General features: G+C 36.2%; 1 protein-coding gene across 1 annotated transcript; it reads left to right on the top strand.

Moving 5' to 3' along the window:
• The first annotated feature begins 9,166 nt into the window (after positions 1-9,166).
• Positions 9,167-17,896, top strand: pmela (premelanosome protein a). The gene is made up of 12 exons (XM_027165392.2): positions 9,167-9,296; positions 11,107-11,202; positions 11,494-11,640; positions 11,926-12,066; positions 12,174-12,335; positions 13,077-13,382; positions 13,977-14,486; positions 14,914-15,087; positions 15,619-15,721; positions 16,092-16,294; positions 16,648-16,738; positions 17,082-17,896. The coding sequence occupies exons 1-12, from the start codon at positions 9,242-9,244 to the stop codon at positions 17,233-17,235; spliced, it is 2,142 nt and encodes a 713-aa protein (XP_027021193.2). The 5' UTR covers positions 9,167-9,241; the 3' UTR covers positions 17,236-17,896.
• Positions 17,897-22,212: the final 4,316 nt, after the last annotated feature.

Raw genomic sequence — 22,212 nt, 5'->3', positions numbered from 1 at the left:
AAGACTTGCAGAAACTGTAGAGTGGTTGTCTGTTGCCAGCTAAAGAACTTATTTCCACACATCAAGCTCAGTCCACTGTGACTTCAGCTGAAGTAGCTGCCTTTGCGTTGCTTGTTTGATTTGGTCTTCAAAGCTGTTATTTCCTTAAAGCATAGCTCCAGCATACACCATGGAAATTGACAAGAAAACCCATACTTAAACAAACTGAACTACCCAAGCGTCATTGTTAAATAGGTTCCATATGTGACTTGTGCTATTATTTAAACCTCTCTGTATGTTCAGACCTGCAGAATAGCCACAGTAAAACCATACTGTAGCTGGGTTCGATCCACCTGTTCAACCCAAAAACCTCTATCCTACTGCTCTAACAGAGAATAAACAGCTTTTAGTCTCTGTTTCTCCCTCTAGAAGCTTCTTTTTCAATTTCATTTTTTCCCCAATACTGTTTCTTTAAGCTTAAAAGTCTGTTTGTCATAGTCAGTTACAATGAGGTAGCAATGTAAACAGGAAAACACTAAAATATGCAGGGAGACTAGATGGGCAGTTGTTATGTTATAATTTATGTAACAATTAGCCTGAGGTGACTGAGGTTACTGTGGCAAGGAAAAACTCCCTTAGATGGAAGAGGAAGAAACCTTGAGAGGAACCAGACTCAAAAGGAAATCCATCCTCATTTGGGTGACACTGGTGTGATTATAAACTGTTATAAACACCAGGGAGAGTGTTGATATGAATAATGTCCTTTCTATAGTCATGTACAGTCAGATATGTATGACAACTGTGTATTTTTTAGGAGGTTGTTATCCTCAAAAACCACATGTAGTTGGCATCTTCTCTTTGAATGCCCGAAAATGTACCTAGTGTACACCATTACCTATAGTAATGTTGGTACCTTGGAGATTAATATATATATATATATATATATATATATATATATATATATATATATATATATATATATATATATATATATATATATGCCAAAATCATTGTTTTTTTAAAAAAGGTGGTGATTAGTCCTTACTTTGATGTTACTGCTAGATGGGCCTAATAAAAGTTTCACACAGTGACATGAACAGTCACAGTATTTTCATCTATTTCTATGTGGACTCCCACAAACTAAATGCTGTTTCTAAAGTTGATTCCTATACAACAGGCTTTAAGCTTTATATCTGGATGCAACTTGAATATTTGACCCTGGATTTGACAACAGGCTATTGGCAGATTGCCACAGTCCACTTCTATTGCCAAAGTCAGAGGATAATTGGCTTTATATACAACATTTGTTTTACACCAACTTCTCACAACTTTTGTTCAGGGTGCTAGCTATGCTACTAGCAATTCTATTAATGTGTCTACCCATCTGAATCTTATGCAATTTTTAAAATGAATCACTGCTATTAAATTTGCTAGTCTCAGCATCTATTTTTCCTCAAACCCCCTGAGTTCACATTGCTACCGTCATATTATAAATCTAACAGGAAACTTGACTGACTCATATGCATGAACTCTCTCCAATAAGCAAATAAGTCATTTTAAACCACAGATTAAACATCTTTATTGTGCAAAAACAAATGTGTGCTTGAGAGCTTAATTTATTCCTGCTGATTTAAGTACGTGGGGTACATGAGTCACAAAGTGTTTCAACTTTGCTAGCTGTCAGCCTGTGAGCAATAAGCAAGAGTGGTCATCACAGACAGGCAAGTTAAATTAATTATGTCAAAATTCATAATGTTTCTATCCAAACTGAGCAATTTTAATGTTCTGAGACTGATGGGAAATGTTTTGGGAAAACAAGGATAGAACCAGGGAGTTTCCTGTGTACAAGGATTTATTTCCTGATTTTTGAAGGCAAGACTTTTGTACTGCACTCTAAGATATACAGATATTAATGAATATTATAGCTGATTTTATATCAGTTTTTATATCAGTGGCTATATATGACTTTGTTCTTTAGTATATTGAAAATGTCTTAGAAATGTTCATATACCCATCTGGCTGCAATCCTGGATAAATGACATGGCTCTTAACATATTATGAATAATGTGCTGTTTGATTTTTCCATGAACTTCCTACACGTGGTAACCCCCAAGAAAGTAACCTAAAACATAACCAGCTACTAAAGAATTTATTTCTTTTAGAAGCAAATTTAAAATCTACTGCAAAATACAGTAGCAATGTACAATATACTGTAAATGGTCAAATAGCTCATTCTAGCTTGTAGTGTGTTTCCTTATATGTACTGAATTAACTGGCAAGTTTGAATCTGAGTGTATTGTTTTGTTATATTTGGAAATGTGGAACTACAGACTGGTTTAAATTTTGTAAAAGCTGTTGTGTTTTTTTTATTAACGCCTTTACATGGGGAAAAGAAAATAATAGACAAAGAAGCAGAAGAAGCCATTATACTAAGCCATTATGCTAAGAAAATAACTGAGGAATAACTAAATAATAAAAAATATAAAAAATAATAAAGTAGGGGAGAGTGGGGTAAGATGAGCCAGATTTTACTCATGTGGATCTCCAGGCAAGGGAAATTTAGACAGAAGTAAAACAAAGACATCTACTGTTCATTTGGGATGTTGCCTATCAACTGAAAATATAAGAATGCACCTATGACATAGATCCTTGAAAATATGACCTCAGAAAAAAAAGTGTTCATGTGACTCAACTTACTCCAGGCTAGGGGTAAGTTGATCCTAGTCAGTGGGTAAATTGAGCCATTCGGGGGTAAATTGACCATCCTATTTTATGCAAGTTCTGTACTTGCATAAACTTTTTAAAAAAGTTATTTAACAATACACTTACCTTTCCAAACATTTATTAAAGCTACCTCAAACAACACAAAACAAACCAGTTAAAGTTGAAGTCCAACCTTTCAAGGTTTAGGAAGCTTCTTCAGCACATCATTCAGTGGGACAGATCCTACAAAGAGGTGGAGGTTGAAGCCATGGGTTGATCTTCTATAGAAGTAGACAGCACATCAGGGTTTGGTCTGTTTGACACCATGAATGGTTCAAACTCTGCATCAGAGAAAATATCTCTGTTGTAAGGAAAAATCCCTGTGGACCTGAATCCAGAACAGATATTCCATGGTGTCATTGCTGACATGAAAGCCTCGTTCACACATACAGGGATGTGGTACAGTATATGCTGGCTGTAATTGGTCTTGAATGGACCATAGGCACTCTTGTCCAGAAGCTGCAGGCGATGAGATGTGTGGGGTGGAATTATGAGCATAATAATCTCCTTTCTCTTTGCTTAAATCAAGTAGTAGCACTATTAGATGGTCAGAGGAGCACTTGGTATGGTGAACCAGATGTTCAAAGAACTCTGCAAAGGTGTCTTCATTGATCCAACCACTGGTTCAATTTACCCCACATCATCTGGCTCACTTTGCCCCATAGCCACCATTTCGGTAAAAATGGCCTAGCTTAGCAATTCAGGCTAACTTTTAGCTTGATGACTCACATGGTTTTATATGTTGACGAATCACCAACATGTACCATACACAACTTTAGACCTAGATAAATTTGCTTTGGCACAACAGCGAGTATACCTGAAATGCAGAAAATCAACTTTAACAAGCAAATAAGTGTTTATAACTTATCTCTTGTCCCATGGGCTTCTCCTCTTCACAAAAAATTACAAATGATGGAGTCCTTCAGAATGTATGGTCACATTACACCAAATTTGCATAGTTGCCCAGAAACATTGGGTGTTAACTAAACTCTGACTGTGCTACAGTAAATTTGTAACTATTTGTCAGTGACACTGGCTTTGATTATAACACCAAACCAGTAGTGGATTTGATTTTACATTACTACATTTGGTGTATACTGCCCCACAGAGGCAAACCATAGAAAATGCACTAAGACTGAAACTATACACACTGTTTTTGAGTGTCCTGCAATAAACACGACCTAAAACCTAATGCAATAAAATGTATTTAAAATCAACATTTGCATATTTGCATACACACTTATCTGTACTAGTTTTCTCCTCTTGTGTTTTGTGTTTAAAGGATAGGTTCCAGATCCACCATGATTGTAAAAGGAAAAAAGAATTACTGACAATGAACAAATTAATAAATTCTATGTCTGATATCAATTTTATTCAAATTATTTTTCAGAAATACAGGTTACATATATTGGTCAACTTGGGGTGACATACTGGGATGTATATTTTATTTCAAATGTGTGTGAACTCATATACTGTTTGGTTAGCTCTGTGGGTGTTTGTCTGTGTCTGTTAGTGCAACGATATGTGTGACAGTGTGTGTAGAGCATGTCTGTGAGTGGGTGTGGGGTTGATCAGGTGCCTTACAGGGTGAACAGAAAGGGCAAGGCAAACTGTTCTGATCAGCACATGAACAGTCACATGTGCAGCTAATGACTCTGTGGTGTGTGTGTGTGTGTGTGTGTGTGTGTGTGTGTGTGTGTGTGTGTGTGTGTGTGTGTGTGTGTGTGTGTGTGTGTGTGTGTGTGTGTGTGTGCACGCGTGTGTGTGAGTGAAAGAGAGAAGGTGAGCAAGTACATTTTATTCCCTTTCCTTAACATGCAAATATTATTATTAATAGTAATTAACTTAAGTTAATTAAGCTAATATTATATTATTATGAATGAATCTTAGTGCTTTCAAATATGTGTCATTATTATGTGAGGATAAGCCAGTTAATAATGGATATGATTAAGAATATTTACAGTATAGTGACCATGGAAAACATTTTTTTTTTTTTTTTTCAGATTTATTAACACAGATCTGCTCTAGAATGTGTGGATAGGCTATCATTTTAATTATTAATCAATACAAATGTAAAAAATCACCAGTTCTCAGCAAAGACTGCAGATTTAAGCAACACTCAATTTTTCAAAATATCCTGTTCAAAAAAATCTGTGTGATTCTTAACAATGACCCTGTACTGAAAAAGACAGAAATACCTGTTTATATACAGAGTCAAATTGCTCCATCAATGATAGCAAGCTGTCCTGGCCCGGATGCATCAATACAGGCCCAAAGCATGATACTACAACATGTTTCACAGAAGGTACAAGGTTCTTATGCTATAATTCAATATTTTCCTTTCTCCAGAAGTAATGCTGCCACATGTTGTCCACATGATCTTTAGCAAACTTCATGGGCAGCAACCTTCTTTTTGGAGAGTAGTGACATTCTCCTTGTGACTCTGCCTTGCATACCAAGGTTGTTCAGTGGTCACCTGATGGCAGATTCATGAACATTAACATATGCCAAAGTAAAAGATGCCTTTAGTTGCTTAGAAGTTACGCTGTACTCCTTTCTGACCCAACAGACTATTACATGTCTTGATTTTGGAGTGATCTTTGCTGGTTGACCACTTCTGGGAATGTACCAATGATCATAAATTTCCTCCATCTGACCAGCACACCCATGTGTGGCACCACTGAAACACTCACATTTGTATAAGCTGCCTTTGCATGCAGTATAATTAAGAATTCCCCTTCAATGAAACTACAGGACCCAGACATATGCCTGAACCAAATACTGTGCTTGTGACTGAATGGACAAATCTCCACATGGGTGTGATAGTAAGGTTTCCACATACTTTTGCCCATATAGTTTATGTAAGATATGGTATAGTGATCTTAAAATTCAAAACACTGTACTTTTCAGTACGATGATGGTTATGTAATATATAATAGGTGGTGAAAAAATAGGCAATAAAACCTATTAAAGTTAAAAGGAAAGTGACGCATAAGAAAGATACATGAAGTAAAAGGTCAAATAAAATGAAAGAAGATCATTGATGGAGCCCCACGCACTCTTATCTCGTGACCTGCATCCTTTCAGCCTCAAGGGGTTTACAGCAAATCTTCTCAAAGCAGCATGACTCAGAGACACATATCCCACATTCCTCACTCACTAGAATGGCTTCCTTCATTTCAAAAACACCCTGATTCAGTCAGCCATTCTCATGAAAGTTCTCTAACATATAGTATGTATTAGGTACATGATATATATTAATACATGTCTATATTCCATAGGGTAACAGGGTAAATTATACATTTTTAAGAAGCATGTATCACTAATTGGGCTTTTTGAACATCTCATTCCAGATTTAGTTCCCCTTTTCTTGTTATAATAAACTCCAGTCTACTGGGAAGGTGTTTCGTTAGATTTTGAGGTGCTGTTTAACTTAGATCCATTGAAGTGAAAAAATCCACATGTATGTGTGCTGGTCAGGAGACAGTAGTCAGCAGACTATATTAAGACCAGTTATCATTATTGTATATTAACTAAAGTATTTTGTTAATTTACAATGCTTATGCTTATATAAGCAATAAAACAAACACTGGACTATATAAAGCCATTTGATTCAACATTAAAGCCAAAGATAAATATCACATTATAAAGCAGTCCACATTTGTTTACATTCTTTAAATAACCATATCTAGATATAATAATTTTATTTTTTCTCTTTGTTCCTAGATTCCTTTAAACTTAGATTTATTCTGATAAAAAGTCTCCTCATTGTTTAAGAGTATTACACTTCTTGTGGTTACTAAATTTTATACTGTAGTCGTTTGGGTGACTTGTGTTTAATCTGTAAGAAATATATTTCTCATTAAAGACTGTTGAGATGGTGAATTTGATGAGTCATGAATTTGATCCTAACTTGACTTGGACTGGACTGGACTAACAGTTTCCATTAAACACTCTGCCATTTCACTCTAATAGTTTCAGTATTGTGTGGCTGAATCTACTCATTCTTACTTCAACTGCGGGATATACTGTACTGTATTGAGCATTCTATCACAGCATTTTATATTTGCAATTGTTTAAAAATAATTTCTTTTTTCTAAAGTTGTCACACATCTTGTCACCAAAAACAAATCATGAAATATTAGTTGAGTTCAAAATTAATTACAATTATTAAAACATCAATAAACAAATCTCAAAAGAACTATTACTTTCAAACTCTTGTATAAAAAGATTTTGTTTCTGTCTGAAACCAACCTATTGCTCTATTATCACAGCACTGTAGTGTTTATACGTGGAGTTAGTGCTTGTATGTGTGTTTACATGTGAAGTAGGACTAACTGCAAATGTGCACTTTCAAGTTTAACTTTTTAGATACGTCTGAAATTACAACTCGATGGTCCGTTATATTATACAAAGACATTCATTGTATAAAGATGTTCATTTTACATAAGATTTCATATTCAATGAATTTTAAGTAATTGCATGCCACTTTTAGGTTTACAAAATGTGCTTTAGTGAATACTATGAAAATTTTGATGTGACTGGTTATGTTACAAGTGTAATTTTGAGAATGATTTCAGCGTTTGAAGAAATGCATCTTAGCAACTTAGAAAAACTTCAGTGTTATCCACTCTGTTTTGTACTTGAATTTTATTTGGTGTAATAACAGTGTATAGCATTAATCTGGTACAACTCAACAGTTCTGGGCTTGACCTTGATGTTCAAGTTACTGTAACAGGTACTAAGTATTGTAAAACTTTTTATATAATTACACCACATAGTATATCCACTTGAAATGTTCAAACAATGTATTTTACTATGGACTTCAATTATAACTGAAGTGTTTGTATTCATAAGCTACAAAAAATAACTCATAGTATTCAGACACCACAACTGGTGGTGCAGCACTGGGGTTTACATTTGGCCTCTCAGACTACTGTCTTCAAATCCCTAAGGTTATGAGGGTCTGTCTGATATTCACAATTTTATAACCCTCTATATATTTTCAAATGGATTCAAGGGGTTGTCTAAGCTATGCAGGATGTTATTTTAGTCATGTACTTAGGTTTGTTGTCTTATTGAAATGTATCCTTAGATTCAGTTTCCTGGTTGATGAGATCTTCAAGTCAAGAAGTTATGTCAAGAAGCTTTTATTGTCACTTCAACCATATATACCTGATGCAGTTCATAGTGAAATAAAATAGTTCTCTAGGTCCATGGTGCTACAAAAAAAATGACATGAAACTGCATTAAACAGCACAGAGCTAAGGACTAAAGTAAGTTGTCCTAGCCACATAAAGTGCATTGTGTGCAACTGAGTGCAAACAGAGAGAGACAAAAGACAAACAATACAAAACACTACAGGAAAAATAGCACTTACCAGTGTGCATACTGAATATTATAAAGTACATTATGAAAAACTAGAGGATTGTAAACACTTATGTAATAGCAGAAGTTTGATGAGGTATCGAAATGTGGTGTGCAAAACAGCAATTTAGTGAGTGATTGGTGTGTACAGTACGGTCCAGTGCAGTTCACACAGTTGAGTGTATGAGTGTGTTTGGTATAGTTCAGTTCTGTTTGTTGAGGAGTCTGATTGCTTGAGAGAAGAAACTATTGCACAGTCTGGTCGTGAGGGCCTGAATGCTTCGGTAGCTTTTTCCAGATGACAGGAGGGTGAAGAGTGTGTGTGAGGGGTATGTGGGGTCACCCACAATGCTGTTGGCTTTGTGGATACAACGTCTGGTATGAATGTCTGTGATGTCTCCTCTGTCTTATTCAAACATGACATGCTTAATTATTTTTTGTCTGACCAGAGTATGTTGTTCAAAAAGACTTCTTTTAGACATGTACTGACAGGGATATGTAATAACTTCTTGATGACTCTATGACTTCTTTTGTTCAGGTTGTTTAATAATGTTGTCCCTGAACTGAAGGAGGCACCTCCACATTCAACGTGATTGCTAATTGCTTTAGCAATGACAAAAAAAAATCATATCTTTGTGATTGCATACTTCATATAAGTTCATATTTTGTGTCAAGTCCAAATGCATTGTGTGTAAAATGCATAAATATGCACTGATAGTATATTAAAATAAATTTAAAAAGTGATCATATACTTAATACCCCTCACTGTGTATGTGCCATTCAGCCAGCCAGCCCATAACACCACCCCTGCAAGACTCTATCATTCTTTTCACTGCATATTTATTTCCCTAGTCAAACTTGATCCAATCCTGTCTTAACACCTCCTGCTATTGATTTAAAAGCTTTTCTTATATAAACTCTGTGATTAGCCGAATCCCTCTGAAAAGGGTGCTTTGAGCCATGGGAGGAGACTTTTTAAATCCAGCACATGATGTCAGAGTCAGGAGTTTGGGCCAATTAGATGGGCTCAGACTCATTTAAAAAAGGTTTGGCACTCCTCAAAGTTCTTGACTTGGGCTGTGTTTCAGGAATTGTGAGGATTGAACCTGTTGGGTGGGGGAAGATTTGGAGAATGAGAACAGCTCTTATAATTCTGGGCTTGACCCTCTCTTTGGTGGCTACTGCAAGTGAGTATACCTATACTCCATGTTACCAGAACAGAGGCTAAAATAGGCAAAGGACAAGAGAAAAAAATTATTCTTTCTTTATCAGCAGTCAATAATAAAATAAATATGAGACATTACATTTCTGTTTAAAAAATACATCTGACAAAAAGTTATTATAAAGTTGAGATATCTGAAGTGCATGTGGACATAATATCAATCATATCTCCAAGATAACGGGTTGCATTGTTTTGAGAATTTAGTCTAAAAGCAAAATATGTGATTATGCAAAACTCTCTCCCTCTCTCTGTCTGTGTCTGTCTGTACATCCATCTATCTATCTATCTATCTATCTATCTATCTATCTATCTATCTATCTATCTATCTATCTATCTATCTATCTATCTATCTATCTATCTATCTATCTATCTATCTGTCTGTCTGTCTGTCTGTCTGTTCATATATTTATACATACATACTGTGATGTGCATAATGTATTCAATAAATCCTCCTAACTATTGAATTTCATCACTTGAACACACACACACACACACACACACACACACACACACACACACACACACACACACACACACACACACACACACACACACACACACACACACTGTATATATATAGCACGTGTGTGTGAGTGAAAGAGAGAGGGGGAGCAGGTACATTTTATTCCCTTTCCTTAAAAATTCCATAAATAGGAGGATTCAGTGAATACAGTATGCACATCACAGTCTTTTGGGGGTCTTTTTTGGGATTAGGAAAGTAATCGCTCAGCTGAGAATCACATGAGAGGGATAGAAAAGGATTGGACAATGCGTGTGACTTTCACTGACTGGAACATGTTCTTACCCCCCTTCAACTTTTGCTTTACGTTCATTCCTCTCTCCCTGTCATCTTTATATTTCATCCAAGTTACTGAAGTGTCTGAATGATTTCTCTTACTCATGAAAATACTCTGTACATCTGTGACATGAGATCTGAATTTTTAATAAAGAAAGTTGATTAAAAGCTAATTGAATATATATAGTCAATATATAGTCCATTTTTCCAGTTTGCCTATAATCCTGATTTTTATGTAATTTTAGGTAATTGTCTGTAATAGTTTTTGTTCAATTTTTTAACAATTTTTAAAAAAATTTTTATAAACAGACACACGTCATTTCTTCTTTTTGAACTTTTGCATATGAATGGTCATAAATGGTATATTAACTGCCTGTTTCTGTATACATTCAGCTCACAGACATCCGTGATTTGCGAGTGTAGCTCTAATTTACAGTGGAGAGAATACTGACATAGCTGTTGCAGCTTTTAAGGATTATCCAAACATATTCATTCACAGAGATGTTTGTGTTTATTCTCCCTATGTCAAGTTCAAAAAAGATTTTTCTCATCTGTTCATATCTCTAAGGTTCATAGTTCAAGTCAAAAGTAGTAATAATGATGTACTACTATGAAACAAACATGGTAATAGTATTTTTCATACCAAAAAACTATTAAATAATCTTTATGCATTAAATGGTAGCTGTTGTGACAATTCAGTCATGTTGCTGTACCAGATTTTGCTAGGAATGATAAATTTTATACTATATACAATAATTAATTTTTTTTTTTTACAAATTTTACTATATACAATACTATATACAATAATTAATTTTTTACAATAATTAATAAGTAATTTTATACTATAATACAACATAATCTGCTACATAATAATGTGTATACTGTATACTGTAGAATACTATATAGTACATTTAAACACAGCATTAGGTCAAAATGCATCATAATTTCAGCAATTTACCACTTTATTATTTTTCTTCAGGAGCCAGAACCCGTTTTACTCGATACCGCTCATGGAATTCAAGAATGTACCCAGTGTGGAGAGATAGTGATCCCCGATACAGGGACTGCTGGAAAGGTGCAGGCCCTAGTGAATTCTAATGTATTTTACATATGTTATTTAGTACTATTCCATAAATTTGTGAATTTTTCTTAATGATGACATTTGTGAGTTTTTCTTTCTTTCCATGATCTATTTTTCTACAACGATCAATGAATCTTTAAATGCATTTTAAATTTGGGTTACCCAAATATTGTCTATATATCACAGTATTGTGATATTTGTAACAAATTATTTATTCACTATTTATATCTGATTATGCAGAAATGTATTAAAGATTAATGTTAATAACAATAATATTTCTTACAGGAGGACAGGTAACATTTGACATCAAGAATGATGCCCCAACCCTGATAGGAGCCAAAACAACATTCAATATTAATGTTCTTCCTCCTGGGAATCAGACAGTGCTGCCTAACGGGACAGTGGTGTGGAGTCAGAACTGCACTATTAATGGTTAGCATTCAGGACAAATGCAATTGAATGATACTGTTAATTAATGTGAACATTGTGTAGGAAATTGTGTAGGAAATTTATTTCTATAATATACTGTATATCTTACAATATAGTATGCATCTTGCTTACATCTAGTGTAGGCAAATTAATGTATTTTTATGTTAAACAAATTGATTTTACACAAAATTATTTTAGACCACATTCTTGACATCTCTATCGAGCCATAACCTCTGATTAGGTATTTGCTATGTATTAAAAGTATTTGATTTTCATAATTGCTTTCAGGAACCCAGTACATAAAGGGTGAACATGTTTACCCAGAATTCAACACTTCCCAAGAATGGACAGGGTTTTTTCCTGATGGCACACCATTCACTACAACTTTGGCTAAGAAACCTCGCTTCATTTTTGTGTGGAAGACGTGGGGTAAGGCAAGCTTATTTATAAATTTTTTTTCTTGGTTCATATCTGTGACATCAGTTTAGATTTGATCACTATATATTATTATATTATTTATTCTTTGATCTCTAAAGGTCGATATTGGCAAATGGCTGGTGGTCCTTCCTCTGCACTCACTATTGGAACAGACAATGTAGCACTGGGCTCTTACAACATGGAGGTGGTTATTTATCATTGCCGAGGAAAGGACAGATTTATTCCTCTTGGATATGCATCAACACAGTTCTCTATCACAGGTGTGTGAGTGTGTGTTTATAATACTAGATGTAGCATAATGTATAATGTAGCAGGTACTTTCTTTGAACTGATCATGATGTGGGATTTTTATGAAACAGCCCTCCAATCATACCAGTCCCTGTGTTATAAATTCAAAGGGAGCCTGATATTCCTATTACCAGAATTCCTTGTTCCCAGAGTTCTCAGAGTTCTATTTTCCCTTTCCCCTACATTCCCAATGTTTTATGTTCACAGGGCCCTGTAATTCCTAGTGTCCTACATGGTTTAATATTTCCATGTTTAGGGTTCTATATTTCCATGGTCTTGTTCCATGAGTTACATTGGCATGGCTATATACATGAGTAGCACTTATTGAAGGGATATGTTACTGTAGCTTGGTGGTTAAGGAGTTGAAAGCCTTGTCAGAAGGGTGTGAGTTCAAGTCCCAGGACTGCAAAGCTGCCATTGCTGGGTCCTTGAGCAATGCTGTAACCTCTCAACTTCTCAGTTGTATAATTGAAATAAATGTTACATTTCAAACTTTCCTTTTTTCCTTCTTCTTCTCTTCGGGTTGGGTCCAAGCCCCAGAAGTGCCAAGCTGTCACTTTTGGGCCCTTGAGCAAGTCCATTTACTCTCTCTGTTCCTAAAGCTGTGAGCTGAAAGATGGAATATGCGAAGAAAGAATTTGACTGTGCTATAATGTATATTTGACAAAAATAAAGGCTTCTTCTTCCTCCTCTCCTTTTCATCTCTTATTCAGATCAGATTCCAGTTGTAGTGACACTGTCCCAGACTGGAGATGTTAACCAGGCAGATCAGAGCTTTATCCAGAATCGTCCTGTAACCTTCAACGTTGGTGTCCATGACCCCAGCCAGTACCTCGGTGGGTCTGACGTCACCTTTACCTGGGACTTTGGAGACAACAGTGGGACACTTATCTCCCGTCAACCCTCTGTTACACACACTTACCTCTCAATCGGCTCATTTAGGCCACAGCTTGTACTGATGGCTGCCATCCCAAATGGCTGCTTTCCAAATCCAACCGCTGGTGGGGACATAACTGCAGGTGGGTATAACACAGGAATACTGGTATTGTTGAACAAGTGGAGGGCTACTGGCCGTATGTATTTAGAAATAATGATTTTATTGTTGTAATATAATAGTAACATTTTTTTTTATGGTAAATCCTTTTTAAAAAGCGATCTTAAATGACACTACTCACATTAATACTTACAACTTAAGATGTTAAAGTAAGAAAACTTTAGATGTCTATACAAATTGGAAGTATGTGTGTAGTGAATAAGCTAGATGTATGTAGAGACATTATTTCTTTCATATGGACAGGTTAAAAGCAGAATTATCACAGAAACAAGGCCAAAATGTGCCAGGAATCTTACTATCAACTTCAACCCCAAATGTGTCAGTAATTACAAGAGTCATGACTAAATAACTATAAAACTAAAGTGATCCGACAGCAAACCAAATGTCTGTGGTATTTAAAGTATTTGTCAGAAATACCATAAATGTTCTACTTTTGATCACTTTCTATGTGTTACATTTGAGTCACAATGGCACAGTCTGAATATTACATCTGAGATTACACAGCGTCTTTGCTAAACAATTTATTGATTGTCTTTGACCTTTTCCATTGCCCAAACAGTGACAGTGGCATCAGAAGCTCCAGCTGAACAAACCACCTATATGGCTGCCTCTCCTCAGCCTGTACTTGAGCAAGAAATCATAGCTTCTGTTGATCCAGCAGCAGCTAACAACTTAGCTGCAGCTACAACTAATGATCAGGAGGCAGTAACTGCTGCTGAAAATCAAGTTTCTGATGTTCCAGCCACTTCTGAAATAGATACAGATGGTATTGTAGAGACAGAGGGCCTTGCAGTTATTGATGCTGCAGCATCTGTCCCCCCTCTTGAAGAGGGTGTGGCTGAGTCAGCTGTCACCGATACTACCGTTTTGGAAGCTGCAGCAGCTGCCAATGGAGAGACAGACACATTAGCACCTGCTGCCGATATTATAATTAATATTGTGGCCACTGATACTACAGTTGTTCAAACAGTGGCATCTACAGTACCAGTAATTGAGGGTGAGATTGTGGAAATTGAAGCTACTCCAAATGAAGTCATAGCTGAAGCTGTAAATATTGATACTGTTACAGGTGAGGAGATCTTATTTACTGTTCATTAAAGGATTGTTCATTAAAAGAATGTTTTTTTAATTCATATATGCATAATACAGTATTGGACTGAGTAAAGCTGAGATTTCAACACATTTTCCTGAACTGTGTTTTCTTGGCCAATAGACTGCACTGATTCTTGTTTTGGTAAGAGACCAATGAGTCTCATGTTTATCTCTATAAGAGTTGCGGTTTTACATACATTGTATATACATACAATATATAATATATCTTTTTAAATCAACAGGTTTTCTGTGTTTTCTGTGCACAATGTGTAAAAATTGTAAAAAGGGAAATGTATCAAATTTTTTTGTCTGTGATAATCAGTTATCCACTACCTTCAAACAGTATTCCATTGAAAAAATGTTTTTGTAAAAGGTTTTGTAATTACATTATTCTGTTTATGTAGCTGCTGTTATTCCTACCACATCCCAAACAACACAGAATGAGATAGATGGTGAAGGAACAGAGGAAACACAGGCTGCTCTGAGTATTGCAAAACGACAAGCTCCAGAAATTCCAGCTGAGGAAAACTGCATAATTTACCGCTATGGCTCTTTCTCTTCAACTTTGGATGTTGTTCGTAAGTGCCACCCACCATAAATATATGATTTATAGGTATATGTGCATAAGGCTACAAGAATAAAACCAAATAAGATTTGGCATGTGGATATTTTTACACATTCCCTAAATTTATGTAGTTTTATTGTTGACCTCTTGTAGACATTTTGAGTTGTATATCATCTAAATGTAATGTATCACAATATTTAGTTTTACTTTAAGTCACCCCATAGTTCTAATGTGCTGGGTTCAGTCCTGACCTCAGGTTACTATCTGTGGAATTTTTCATGTTCTCTGTTTTATTTAATTTTGAACAAAAAAAAAAATCCTGACCAGCATAAAGTGATTACTGGTACTGAATGAATGAATAATTTGGGGGGAATTTTATTTCTGTTACATGCAAGATAAAGAGTTTTAATGATTCCTAAAAATTATAATTTTTTTTAGGCAATTCTGTACTTTCTTTGCTGTGAACTTATTATGATATAACGATTACTGGTTTGCTGCAAGAAAATACTACTTTACTATTGATTGCCTATGGCTCTTTCTTCAGAGGGAATTGAAAGTGTGGAGATTGTGGAGGTGAGTAATGTTGCAGTTTTGGCCACCAACTTGGAGCAAAATGCTGTGGATCTCACAGTCACCTGCCAGGGAAGGTCAGTAAAAAAAACTTCACATGTACTTTTCAGATTTTACCCATCATTTTGGATCAGAATTTGCCCTTGAAATATCCAAAAACATCTAAAAAGAAAGCTGAATATCATATATTTGATTGATTATACTCTCATTACAAGAAAGCTTTTGATAAATGTACTTATATTTCTATTGTTTTGATTTTATATATGTTTATGAATCATTCTTTTCCAGTGTTATGCTTGAGTTCCAAGTTATTTGCTATTTTTAAACAAAACTTTGTTTTGTTTTGCCCAGTGTAGAAAAAACCCTAAATTTTTTAACACAACATAACTAAAAGATTAATGAATTGTGCGCTAAAATTCGACCTGTCTGTGTCCTGTATGTCCTAAGCTTGCCAAGTGAAGTGTGCACCATGGTTATGGATTCAGACTGTATCAGTCCTTTGCAGACGGAGTGTAACGCTGTGACTCCAACAGAGTGTCAGATGATCCTTCGCCGTTTTTTTAATGATTCTGGAACTTTCTGCATTAATGTGTCTCTGACTAATGATGTCAGTTTTGCTGTAACCAGTGCAAGACTCAGTGTCACTGTGGGTAAGGATCGGTAAACATTTTTAGTTTTGGTTAAACAAAAAAGTAATTAGACACCAGTTCAAGATCCAGAACACTTTTATACACATAAAACCCCACTATTACAGTTTTTAATGAAGAATGAAATTTAAACCTACAGTTATATTAATTAATTTTCAGTAGTGTTCATTATTTTATTTTTTTAGTTCATTTGATCTTTATATGCCCAATATATTTCATATTATAAATGTGTTTTGTTGTGTAGTTTAAATAGCACCTAAATTGTTAAGTCTGTTTTGCAGAACATGAGTTATTTAACTAGGTTACTGTAATAAACCAGGCAATATCAATGACTGTATGTTTTTATTTATATGTAGATTCAGGCTCCTCTACAGCAGGTGCTGCCGCTGCTGTACTTGGTGTTCTTGTACTTGTCTGTGCTGTAGGCACCATCGCGTTAACTTACCGGTGGGTAACCTTATTTGTGTTGTAAAATCTAGAACTGATTTAATCTAATATTTACAAGTCTGTATAGAATATCATTACTGATAAACAACAGCTCAAACCACATAATAATAATAATAATAATAATAATAATAATAATAATAATAATAATAATAATAATAATAATAATAATAATAATAATGTATAATAATATATAATAATAATAATGACATTTATGTATTAATAAATACAATTTAATTCACTAAATATTTTATTATATAAGCTCTAGTCCTACATATGATCTTAATAATAGTGTGTTATTATATTACCATTTTTATAAGCCTTTAATATTAACTCACCTTCACAGGCGAATGAAGGCATATCGTACACTCGATGAAAACTCAACAGATGGCATCGTGAGTATTTCTGGTTTGAAGTCTGTTCCAATGATAGTGTGGAACTTTCTGACAAGACAGGGCACTGGAGAGAGCCGCCCTCTGCTGCAGGGGAGAGTGGTGTGAACACACACACGTTTACACACACACACCTCACACACATGCTAACTTACACTAAACACGATCCAGACATATTCTTATGTTTGTGTTGATGTGATATTCACATAATCCAATTAGGGGCTAATGTTTATTTAGGTTTACAATAGTATGAGCAGAACTATAGGATATGTATGCAATGCTGGTTTTATCCCAGTTGAAATAGATGGTTCGAACTTATCTTAAGAGTAAAAACACTGGTAAAAAAAATCAGCCTGCTTCTGAACATAATGCAAGGGATTTATGTTATATGTTTTGAATATAGAAATGTTTTGGCTTAAATGATTATCACTGCATGCCTAATACACTCACAACCCCAGATGCTGTGTTAGCACTGTGTTTTTAAGGAAATGGATGAATAATTTGATTGAAATTTTATGTACAGTACTATTTTACAGGACTACAACCGTGACTTGAAATGAATGAAAGAAAACAATGTCCTTTACCGATGTTACTTAAAACTAGTGGATTTATGGATTTGCTATATAATTTATACAGATCATTATGGGTAACAAAAAATCCTGGCTGATAATGAAGATGTAGTTCATTTCTGTTAAAATTAAGGTGCTATGCTTTTCTCTATTACTAAAGACATGTTCTCCTGCAATAAAGAATTTTTTGTGCTTTACAACTTGTGCTTCCAGTCCTTTTTTTTTTGTTGTACAATTGTACATATTTTGATTTCAGCCATTAAAATACAGATCTATCCATCCAAGATAGACACTGCATAATTAGATAAATAGTTCGGAAATTGTTTGTAAAAGGGAAAACGAAATGTACAAAATGTCCTCCCATCATAATTGCAGTCTCCATACCACATGTGGTAGCCTAGCGGTTTAGGTGTTGGACTACTAATTGGAAGGTTGTGCGTTCAAATCCGATGTCCACCAGGCTTCCACTACTGGCCCTTAAAGTGCTTAATTGAATAAAAAAATTTGATTAAAAAAGTCACTCTGGATAACAATGTCTGCTTGTAAATGTATTTAGATGAAATGAAACATAAGATGAGTGTTTCCTATTATTAATAATGTTATTTTGCTTTATATGCTCTAGGGCAGAGGTCGGTAACCCGCGGCTCCGGAGCCGCAAGTGGTTCTTTCATCCCTCTGCTGCGGCTCCCTGTAGATTTGGAAAATAAATATTTTATTTAAATTTATTTTTATTTTAGTTTGTTAGTTTTTTAAAAAATGTAATTCTAAATTCTAAGATTATGATGCTCTTGTAACATTCAAATAAACCGTGTTTAATTTTTTTGTCGATTAAAATATGCGTCATAACTGCCGACTTACAAAATCCGACACACAGAAGCAGATGCATTTTTGGTTTGCTGCAGGCGGCAAGTAAAAATTTTGATGTCATGCAGGGCTGTCAAGTGTCACACATTGAGCGTGACAGTCACGCATTTCGGTCTTTTGTCACGCTCCCCCGCCACACATCGTATTTCTCACACAGAAAAAATTTAATAAGCCGCAGCGCCCAAAATGTATCTGTCCGCACCGCTGTCTCTATGGAACCGGGCAGGTATCAAGCGCGTCTCCCCTGGAGTTATGAGCCAATCAAAAAAAGAGGCTACACGATAGCCAATCAGAAAATAGCACTATCTGGGAAAGATTTAACGCAACAGCCAATGAAAAAAATTGGGGTTGCCGGGGAGGTTGGAGATGTCACGCTTGCCTGTCTTCAAAACTCGAGAGCCCTGGCCATGAATACGAAGAGGTCTCAATTAGACATTGAACATTTTATTTGAAATGGTCCCTCTTCAACCCAGCGTCTTTGTTAAGGTTAGTTCAAACTGTTCAAAACACTTTTGTTTGCCTGCAGAAATAAAATTTCGTTTACTCTGTAGCAGTTCATTGATTTCATAAATAAAACACACTACAGTTTTTTTCTATACTTTCCATAAAGGTAAAAAACGATATATGCAGTGTTATCCTCATTTTACATGTCAAAAGGGTTTTGTAGCTCCCTGTGTTTTTTTCTGTGGAAAATGGGTCCAAATGGCTCTTTGAGTGTTGACCCCTGCCCTAGGGCCATAAACAGCTAAACTAATCTGAGTTTGCGCTTTCTCGACAGATAGATTGGCACAATGTCAAAGAGCACACACTGCTTCTCTTCACATATGATACGATGCAGATTTATACTAGAGAATTTTATATACAACCACATCACAGTGGAGATCCATATGCAGTGTAGGCCCAGTGTTTAGAAGTAGTTCTTTAAACATTAAGTGCACAAATATAAAAATGTTTCAGAGCTGTGTTCCACCATGAACTTTAGTTTCCCTTGCTGTCTGACCAGTGAAGTCAATTTAGCAACATTTGTGCAGTGTGTATGCATTATTGTGCAATATGTATGCATTTCAACACTATAGTAAAGTGCTACTTACAGTAAATGGCACTTGCAGTATTGCTTGCGTTGGCATGCTGGCTCAGTGGTTAGAACTGTTGTAACGACCTCACCCGCTGTTCCCCCTCCGGCCAACCAGTGGGAAACCTCTCTTGAATATTAGAACTTCTGGATTGTCATGCAGCACTTGCAGGTCACCGCTGTATAAGCATACTCACATGGTTAGCACGTTACAAAGTATTGTTTGATTTTCTGCAATTCTGAACTGTGTTTTCTTTGTCTGTTTCGTGGATTTCTGAGTTTGTTACTGTGTTTTAGGATTTGTTTGCCATGCTGACAGATTTCCTGATTTTTGACTTTGTGCCTGCTACTTTCACTACACCTTTGCCTGCTGTTTTACACTGTATGTTACCCTGTGAATTCTTTAATAAATCTGCATATGGATTCTTCGCTTTCTCCCTCCGAGTTACTGTCCCCTCACAGCAAGTGGTACACAGATTCAGCTTCAGCCCTGGTCTGTTGCTTGCATGTTCTCCTTGTGTTTCCTTAGAAATTCCGGTTTTCAAGACATGCAAATTAACGAATCTAAATTGTGCTTAGGTGTGTGTGTTTAGTGATGGACTATATTTACATAAAGACAGTATGAATATAGAATTTTTATTTATTTTTTTAATAAAAATATGAGTGCACTTTTTTTTATTTTACATAAAATGGCGTAAAATCATAAGCCTGTTTACATATGCCAATTATGACAAATATACTGCAAGAAAAGTGATATTTTCTATTATATTTTTTTTGTGTATTTTACTACAGCAAATGTATCAGTCATGTTTAATATTTATGTAAATAATTATTTTAAAATATTCTGTTTGTAAGGACTGGGGGGTGCTGGCAGGGGATTGTTAGTCCTTGTTTAATGTCATGTGATTGTGTTCATCTGTTTGTAATTATCCCTTAATGTGTCATTGTATTTATACCTGCCCTTTTGTGTCTGTCGTTGTCTGCTGTTACATTCGGTGTGCCAGGGTTTTATTTTAATGGTTAATCATTAGCTTATTTCCCAGTGATATAGTTATCCTGTCTGGTTAGCTTGAATTGTTTAGTCTCCAACTTTAGTCTGTCTCCATCAGAAGAAAACACATACTAAGCTTAGTGTTTTTTTTTCTTTTTCTTTTTATTATTGCTCCTTTCAGCTAACATTATCATGCTCCTACTGAATGATGTTATTCTATTAGCGACCTACAGAATGTTCACCCTGATGAACTGTTTATCATCGCCGGAGATTTCAACCATGCAAATCTCATCAGTGCTCCGTAAATTCCATCAACATGTGGACTTTGCTACGAGAGGTGAAAACACCTTTTTTCATGTTTGGATTGCTTTGGTATATAACAATTTAACACACTGCCCACTCATACTAAGCGGCATACTCTTGATCTTGTTTGCTGCTCTGGTATAACATACATGCCAATGTATAGCAGTTACACATCGGCAAGTGCATTGATGACGTGACCGTCTTAAAGACCATCACTACACACTCCAACCAGAAGCCGTGGATGACTGCTAATGTGCTTGTGCTGCTGAGGACTAGAGACCTAGCCTTCAGAGCAGGGGACAGGGCGGCCATAAGAACAGCAAGGGCCAAACTGTCCCGAGCCATCAGAGAGGCAAAGCACGCACACCCCCAGACAATCCACAGCCACTTCCAGGACAGCGAAGACACTTGGCGCATGTGGCAGCGCATACAGGCAATCATGAACTACAAGACCGCTTCACCTGCCTGTGATAGTGATGCCTCCCTCCCAGACGCGCTGAATGACTTCTACGCTCGGTTCGAGGTACAGAACAACGTAACGCCAAGGAAGACCATCCCTCACCCCGACGACCAGGTACTCTGTCTATCCACAGCTGACGTGAGGAGAACATGGAGAACAACCCATGGAACATCCCTGGCAGGGTGCTCAGAGAATGTGAGGAACAGCTAGCGGATGTCTTTACGGACATCTACAACATTTCCCTGAGCAGCGCTGTTGTTCCTATGTGCCTCAAGACTACCACCTTTGTTCCCGTTCCAAAGAAGTCTACAGTGTCCTGCCTCAATTACTATAGTATCGTCACACTCACACCCATAGTTATGAAGTGCTTCGAGAAGCTCATCATGAGGCACATCAAGACCCAGTTACCACCCTCACTGGACCACCAACAGTTCGCGTATCGTCCAAACCACTCCACAGACGATGCCATTGCCACAGCCCTCCATTTAGCCCTCAACCATCTGGACAATAAAGACACTTATGTACGAATGCTGTTCATAGACTTTAGTTCAGCATTCAACACAATCATCCCTCAGCACCTGATTGGGAAGCTGAGCATGCTGGGACTAAACACCTCCCTCTGCAAATGGATCCTGGACTTTCTGACTGGAAGACCTCAGTTAGTCCGGATCAGGAACAGCATCTCCAACACTACCACACTGAACAAAGGAGCTCCTCATGGCTGCGTGCTCAGTCCACTGCTGTTCACTCTGCTGACTCACGACTGTGTAGCAATGCACAGATCAAAGCATATCATCAAGTTCGCCGATGACACGACTGTGGTGGG

This window comes from Tachysurus fulvidraco, chromosome 2 (assembly GCF_022655615.1).
Source record: "Tachysurus fulvidraco isolate hzauxx_2018 chromosome 2, HZAU_PFXX_2.0, whole genome shotgun sequence".
NCBI lineage: Eukaryota > Metazoa > Chordata > Actinopteri > Siluriformes > Bagridae > Tachysurus > Tachysurus fulvidraco.
This window is presented reverse-complemented; position numbering and strand designations above follow the sequence as displayed.

Bases quoted from the DNA above. Each gene is read 5' to 3' on its own strand.
- pmela (XM_027165392.2), top strand. From the start codon at position 9,242: ATGAGAACAGCTCTTATAATTCTGGGCTTGACCCTCTCTTTGGTGGCT. The intron at 15,088-15,618 runs GTAAGTGCCACC...CTCTTTCTTCAG, and splicing joins TTCAACTTTGGATGTTGTTC to AGGGAATTGAAAGTGTGGAG. The intron at 15,722-16,091 runs GTCAGTAAAAAA...GTATGTCCTAAG, and splicing joins ACAGTCACCTGCCAGGGAAG to CTTGCCAAGTGAAGTGTGCA.